General features: G+C 42.4%; 1 protein-coding gene across 2 annotated transcripts; it reads left to right on the forward strand.

Annotated features, from left to right (window-relative positions):
- The first annotated feature begins 997 nt into the window (after positions 1-997).
- LOC102919853 (DNA endonuclease RBBP8-like) lies at positions 998-3,978 on the forward strand. 2 transcript variants are annotated; one of them, XM_076562771.1, is made up of 2 exons: positions 998-3,544; positions 3,642-3,978. In XM_076562771.1, the coding sequence occupies exons 1-2, from the start codon at positions 1,219-1,221 to the stop codon at positions 3,944-3,946; spliced, it is 2,631 nt and encodes an 876-aa protein (XP_076418886.1). In that variant the 5' UTR covers positions 998-1,218; the 3' UTR covers positions 3,947-3,978. The 2 variants fall into 2 exon arrangements, with proteins under 2 accessions (XP_076418886.1, XP_076418885.1); XM_076562770.1 differs by having other exon boundaries at positions 1,000-3,955.
- The last annotated feature ends 4,060 nt before the right edge of the window (positions 3,979-8,038 follow it).

Genomic DNA, 8,038 nt, shown 5'->3' on the forward strand with positions numbered 1-8,038 from the left:
CCCGCAGCCATTGGAGCCCCAGGTACTGGGTCACTGCCTCTTCTCCACTCCCTTGCCAAGCCAACCATCCCCTGCAGCACCAGTGACCATCGGAGGAGCCATAAGCCCACCCTGCACTGATTGGGAACAGGTAAGGCCCCATCTCTGGACTGGGAAGACCAGGTCTCTAGCCCCTAGGCCCCCCTGGGGGGGCACATTCCGTGCCCTTCCATCCATCCATTGGAGCCCTAGGCACTGGGCCACTGCCTCTTCCCCACTCCCTTACCAAGCCAACCATCCCCTGCAACACCAATGACCACTGGAGCCATAAGCCCACCCTGCACCGACTGGGAACAGGTAAGGCCCCATCTCTGGACTAGGAAGACCAGGTCTCTAGCTCCTAGGCCTGGGGGGGACACATTCCATGCCCTTCCACCCATCCATTGGAGCCCCAGGGACGGAACAGCTGCCTCTTCCCCCACCCCCTCAAGAAGCCAACCATCCCCTGTAGCACCAGTGACCACCAGAGCCATAAGCCCACTCTACACCGATTGGGAATAGCTGCTTCCTGAGACAGAGCCCACCAGTGCCAATTAGACTAAGAGCTATTCTCTGAGACACAGAGTTCATCAGCACTGATTGGACTAAGAGCCCTGATTAGACCAAGAGTTCCCATAGGACCAAGAGTATCAATCGGATCAAGAGAGGCTCCCTCAGACACAGACACTGCTTGCACCAAGTGGAGAAAGAGATGGGTAGACACCAGTGCAAAAATACAGTCAATAACATAAATACCAATATGGCACCATCAGAACCTACTGGTTCTACATCAGGAAGACCTGAACATCCCAAAGCAGAAGAAGCAGAAGAAATCGATCTTAAAAATGACTTTAAGAAGATGATAGAGGCCTTTAAAGAGGAAATAAAACATTCCCTTAAACAAATCAAGGAAAAAAACAAAAAAAAAATGAAAGAAATCGGGGGCCGGGCGCCCTCCGGCCTTCCTCCGGGAGGCTGTGGCCGTCCCCGGCGTGGGCTCGGCCGCCTGGCGACACGACGGGAGCAGCGAGCGGCAGGGCCTCCCCGGAGGACATCCGCTGTCCGCCTTGGGCTCCCGAGGGCTGTCCAGGGAGGCTCGGAGCTGCATTTTAGTAATCCAAAGACAACTTCACACCTATGTAAGACAACAAGAAAGGCCAGGAAACATCAGCAAACGGAAGTGTGAAGCCTGGTAAGAAGATGAGCATTTCGGGAAGCAGCTGTGGAAGCCCCAACTCTGCAGATGTGTCCAGTGACTTCAAGGAACTCTGGACAAAACTAAAAGAATATCATGATAAGGAAGTACAAGGTTTACAAATAAAAGTAACCAAACTGAAAAAGGAACGAATTTTAGATGCACAGAGACTAGAAGAATTCTTTACCAAAAATCAGCAGCTGAGAGACCAACAGAAAGTCCTTCAGGAAACCATTAAAATTTTAGAAGATAGGTTAAGAGCAGGACTGTGTGACCGCTGTGCAGTAACGGAAGAGCATATGCACAAAAAGCAGCAGGAGTTTGAGAACATCCGGCAGCAGAATCTCAAGCTTATCACGGAGCTGATGAATGAAAAAAATACTCTTCAGGAGGAAAACAAAAAGCTTTCTGAGCAGCTGCAGCAGAAAATTAAAAATGGCCAACAGGATCAAGTAGCTGAGCTTGAATGTGAGGAAAACATTATTCCTGATTCACCAATAACATCCTTTTCATTTTCTGGCACTAACGGGCTACGAAGAAAGGAGAATCTCCATGTCCGATACATAGAACAAACACATACTAAATTGGAGCACTCTGTGTGTACAAATGAATTAAGAAAAATTTCCAGGGCTTTAGCTCCTGCACCACAGAACTCTGAGGAACATGAAATTCTCGTGGCTGACACTTGCACTCAGAGTCACTCTCCACTTTCTAAAATATGCGGAACAAGCAGTTATCCCACTGATAAGTCACCTTTTAATTTAGACACTGTTGTTGCTGAAACACTTGGAATTAATGTTCAAGAAGAATCTGAACACCAAGGTCCTGCGAGCCCTCTTGGGGATGAGCTCTACCAGTGTCTTGAAGGAGATCACAAAAGACAGCCTTCGGGGGAGTCTACAGGAAGTAGTGAAGATAGTTTAAGATTTTCAGACTCTGCGGCAAAGACACCTCCCCAAGAATTTACTATTCGGGTCTCATCACCTGTATTTGGAGCTACCTCTACTGTGAAAACTCATTTGGGTTTGAATACAAGTTTCTCCCCTTCTCTCTTAGACATTGGGAAAAGAAACCTTTTGAAGACCGCTCCCTTTAGCAACACTTCTGTTTCTAAATCAGAGAAAGCTAGGTCAAAATCTGAGGACAGTGCTCTTTTCACACATCATAGTCTTGGGTCTGAAGTGAACAAGATCATTAGCCAATCATTTCCTAATAAGCAGATACTTATGAATAAAAATGTAAGTGAATCCATAGATGAGCAGGGCAGTACTGATCACATTAAAGACATTATTACTGATAAATATTTGGTGCCTTTGAAATCACTGGGAGGCAAAGCATCCAAAAGGAAGAAGACTGAGGAAGAGAGTGAGCATACAGTAAACTGTCCCCAAACCTGTGTTGATAAGGAAAACACTCTACCTTTCCCAATGGAGAATCAGTTCTGCATGAATGGAGACCATGTGATGAATAAACCCCTGGACCTGTCAGATCGGTTTGCAGCTGCCCAACGTCAAGAGAAGAGCCATGGAAATGAAACTTGTAAAAGCAAGTTTAAACAAGTGCCTATTTATGAGGCTTTGAAGCCCATTCCAAAGGGCTCTTCCTCAGGTCGTAAAGCCTTGAGTGGGGCCTGCATATTAGCCAGAGATCTTTCAGAGGCGTCCTGTTTACAGCAGTGTGTCCTGCAGTCCTCTGGTAAAGTCTCTCCAGACCCTAAAACGCCAGTGCAGATAAAAGAGGAAAGACCTGTCTTCAAACCCCCTCTGTGCTCACAGGAGAGTTTGGAGACAGAGAGTCTTCGTAGTGACATGAAGGGTACTGGTTCTCTGGTGCCAGCCAGAGTCAAAAGCAGATCAGTCCATGGAGGATGTGAGACTGCATCAGTTCTTCAGTTAAATCCCTGTAGAGCTGCTAAAGCAAAGTCTCTGCCAAACCACCAAGATGTGTCCTTTGAAAATATCCAGTGGAGTGTAGATCCAGGAGCAGACCTTTCTCAGTATAAAATGGATGTTACTGTAATAGATACAAAGGGTAGCAGCCATTCACGATTAGGAGAAACAGTGGACATGGACTGTACGTTGGTCAGTGAAAGCGTGCTTTTAAAGATGAAGAAACAAGAGCAGGAAGAAGAAACTCCAAATGGAGAGATAAAAATGGATGATAGCTTAGAAGAAATGTTTGACCAGACAACACATGAAGAATATGAATCCTGTTTGGCAGATAGCTTCCCCCAAGTACCAGATGAGGAAGAATTGTCTGCTGCCGCAAAGAAACCAAACGTACATGGTGATCAACAAGATAAAGTCAAGCAGAGAGCATTTGTGGAGCCATATTCTCAAGACAAAGAGAGAGAAAGTACCATACAGAATTTTCCTCATATTGAGGTAGTTCGGAAAAAAGAAGAGAGAAGAAAATTGCTTGGACACACATGTAAGGAATGTGAAATTTACTATGCAGACATGCCAGCTGAAGAAAGAGAAAAGAAATTGGCTTCCTGCTCCCGACACCGGTTCCGCTACATTCCCCCCAGCACTCCAGAGAATTTCTGGGAAGTTGGTTTTCCTTCTACTCAGACATGTCTGGAAAGGGGTTATATCAAGGAAGATCTTGATCTTTGCCCTCGTCCCAAAAGACGGCAGCCTTACACTGCAGTGTTTTCTCCAAAGGGCAAGGAACAGAGGACCTAGATGTTGGAGCAAAAGCAGAGCAGAAGACCTTTTTTTTTCATGTTAGTTATTTATAGTTAAAGTTGTAATAAACATTATCTTTGGTTTTTTGATCTTCTATAAAAAAAATGAAAGAAATCAATAAATCCCTTAAAGAAAGCCAGGAAAACCAAGAAAAAGCAATCAAACAAGTGAAGGAAACAGTTCAAGATTTGAAAACTGAAATAGAGGTAATAAAGAAGACACAAACTGAGGGAATAAAGGAAATGGAAAATCTGAGTAAATGAACAGGAACTACAGATGCAAGCATAACCAACAGAATGCAAGAGAAAATCTCTGGCATTGAAGATACAATAGAGGAAATAGATTTCTCAATCAAAGAAAACACTAAAGCCAACAAAGTCATACACAAAATGTCCAGGAAATTTGAGACACCATGAAAAGATGAGACCTAAGAATAATAGGCGTAGAAGAAGGAGAATACCAACTCAAAGACACAGAAAATATATTTAACAAAATCATAGAAGAAAACTTTCCCAACTTAAGAAGGAAATGCCTATGAAGATACAAGAAGCTTACAGAACATCAAATAGACTGGATCCAAAGAAAAAGTCCCCTCACCACATAATAATCAAACCACTAAACATACAGAATAAAGAAAAATATTAAGAACTGCAAAGGAAAAAGGCCAAGTAACATATAAAGGCAGACCCATCAGAATAATACCTGACTTCTCAATGGAGACTCTGAAGCCAGAAGGTCCTGGACAGACGTTATGGAGACATGAAGAGACCATGGATGTCAACCTAGACTATTATACCTAGCAAAACTCTCAATCGCCATAGACAGAGTAAACAAAATATTCCATAATAAAACCAAATTTAAATAATATCTATCCACAAATCCGGCCCTATAGAAAACACTAGTAGGAAAAATCCAAACTAAAGAAGTTAGATACACCCAAGAAAACACAGGCAATAGATAATCCCACATCAACAAATATCAAAGAAGGGAAACACACAAACAACACTACCAACAAAAAATAACAGGAATTAATAATCACTGGTCATTAATATCCATTAATATCAATGGTCTCAATTCATCCATAAAAAAAAACAGGATAACAGAATGGGTACAAAAGATCCATCCTTCTGCTGCATACAAAAAACACACCTCAACTTCAAAGACAAACACTACCTCAGAGTAAAAGGCTTGGAAAAGACTTTCCAATCAAATGGACTTAAGAAGCAAGCTGGTGTAGCTATCCTAATATCTAATAAAAATAGACTTCAAACTAAAATTAATTGAAAGAGATCGGGAAGGACATTACATACTCATCACAGGAAAGGTCCACCAAAATAAAGTCTCAATTCTGAACATTTGTGCCCCAAATACAAGGTCACTCACATTTGTAAAAGAAACATTACTAAAGCTTAAATTGCATATCAAACCCCACACACTACTAGAGGAAGATTTCAACATCCCACTCTCACCAATGAACAGGTCTGCCAGACAGAAACTTAACAGAAAAATAAGAGCACTAACAGACATTATGACTCAAATGGACTTAATAGATAGCTACAGAACATTCCACACTAACACAAAAGAATATGCCTTCTTCTCAGCACCCCATGGAACCCTCTCTAAAATTTACCACATACTCGGTCACGAAGCAAATCTCAACAGATAAAAAAGTTGGAATAACCTCCTGTATTTTAGTAAACCACTATGGCTTAAAGTTCGATTTCAACCACAAAAATTACAGAAAGCCTACAATTTCATGGAAACTGAATAATGCCAACTGAATCACCAATGGGTCAAGGAAGAAATAAATAAAGAAATTACAGATTTTCTAGAATTCAGTAAAAATGAAAGTACAACATACCCAAACTTATGGGACACTATGAAAGCAGTGCTAACAGGAAAATTCATAGCACTAAATGCCCACATAAAGAAGATGGAGAAATCTCACACTAGTTACTTAACAGCACACTTGAAAGCTTTGGAATAAAAAGAAGCAAACTCACCCAGGAGGAATAGACACCTGGAAATAATCAAACTGAGGGCTGAAATCAATAAAATAGAAACAAAGAGAACAATACAAAGAATCAATGAAACAAAGAATTGTTTCTTTGAGATAATCAACAAGATAGACAAGCCCTTATCCAAATTAACCAAAAGGCAGAGAGAGTGCATTCAAATTACCAAAATCAGAAATGAAAAGGGAGACATAACAACAAACAATGAGAAAATCCAGAGAATCATCAAGTCATACTTCAAAAACCCGTACTCCACAAAATTAGAAAATCTGAAAGAAATGGATGATTTTCTGGATAGGTACCACATACTAAGTTAAATCAAGACAAGATAAACTATTTAAATAGGCCAATAATCCCTAAGGAAATAGAAATAGTCATTAAAAGTCTCCCAACCTAAAAAAGCCCAGAACCAGATGATTTCAGCGCAGAATTCTACCAGATTTTCCTAAAACTGAGAAGCTTTTGTAAGGCAAAGGACACAGTCAATAAGACAAAATGACAGCCTACAGAATGGGAAAAGATCTTCACCAACCCCACATCTCACAGAGGGCTGATCTCTAAAATATATAAAGAATTCAAGAAACTAGACATCAAATACTGAACAATCCAATTAAAAAATAGGCTACAGAGCTAAACAGAGAATTCTCAACAAAAGAATCTCAAATGGCCAAAAGACATTTAAGTAATTACTCAACAACCTTAGTCATCAGGGAAGTGCAAATCAAAACAACTCTGAAATACCATCTTACACCTGTCAGAATGGCTAAGATTAAAAACACTCAAGACAGCTTGTGTTGGAAAGGAAGTGGAGCAAGGAGAACACTCCTCCACTGTTGGTGTGAGTGCAAACTTGTACAGCCACTCTGGAAATCAGTATGGTGGTTTCTCAGAAAATTGGGAATCAATCTCCCCAAAGATCCAGCTATACCACTCTTGGACATATACCCAAGGAATGCTCAATCATACCGCAAGGACACATGCTCAACTATGTTCATAGCAGCATTATTTGTAATAGCGAGAACCTGGAAACAACCTAGATGCCCCTCAACTGAAGAATGGATAAAGAAAATGTGGGACATTTATACAATGGAGTAGTACTCAGCAGTAAAAACAATGAAATTTGCAGGCAAATGGATGAAACTAGAAAATATCATCCTGAGTGAAGTAACCCAGAATCAGAAAGACAAACATGGTATGTACTCACTCATAAGTGGATACTAGATGTAAAGCAAAGGATAACTAGACTACAATCCACAGCTCCAGAGAAGATAGCTAACAAGGAGGACCCCAAGAAGGACACATAGATTGCCCAGCAAAGAAGAAATAGATAAGATCTACATGAGCAAACTGGGGGTGAGGGGGGTAATGGAGGGCAAGGGATGGGGGATAAGAACATAGGGGAACAGGAGGTTTGAGCTGGAACAGGGACAGAGTGGAAGAGCAAGGAAAGAGATACCATGATAAATGAAGACATAATGGGATAGGGAGAAATAGGGTGCTAAGGAAATTCCCAGGAATCCACAAGGATGACCCCAGCTTACACTACTAGCAATAGTGGAGAGGGTGCCTGAACTGGCCTACTCTGGTAATCAGATCAGTGAATACCCTAACTGTCATCGTAGAGCCTTCATCCAGTGACTGATGGAAGCAGATGCAGAGATCCACGGCCGGGCGACAGGCCAAGCTCCAGGAGTCCAGTTGAGTCCAGGAGAGATTCTATGAACAAGGGATATTGAGACTATGACTGAAAAAAGTACAGAGACAACTAGCCAAGCTAGTGGAAACACATGAACTGTGGACCAATAGTTGAGGAGCTCCCATGGTACTGGACTAGGCCCTCTGGATAGGAGAGACAGTTGTTTAGCTTGAACTTGTTAGGGGCCCCCCAGGCAGTAGGATTGGGATCTGTCACTGGTGCATGAGTGGGCTTTTTGGAGCCCAGTGCCTATGGTGGGACACCTCACACAGCCATGGTGCAGGGGGGAGGGGCTTGGACCTGCCTCAACTGAATGTACCAGGCTCTGCTGACTCCCCATGGGAGACCTTGCCTTGGAGGAGGTGGGAATGGGGGTGGGGTTGGAAAGCAGGAGGAGGGAGGAGAGAGGGATCTGTGGTTGGTA

The sequence above is a fragment of the Peromyscus maniculatus genome, chromosome X, assembly GCF_049852395.1.
Source record: "Peromyscus maniculatus bairdii isolate BWxNUB_F1_BW_parent chromosome X, HU_Pman_BW_mat_3.1, whole genome shotgun sequence".
NCBI classification, from domain to species: Eukaryota; Metazoa; Chordata; class Mammalia; order Rodentia; family Cricetidae; genus Peromyscus; species Peromyscus maniculatus.

Coding starts and splice junctions, on each gene's coding strand:
- LOC102919853 (XM_076562770.1), top strand. CDS start 1,219: ATGAGCATTTCGGGAAGCAGCTGTGGAAGCCCCAACTCTGCAGATGTG.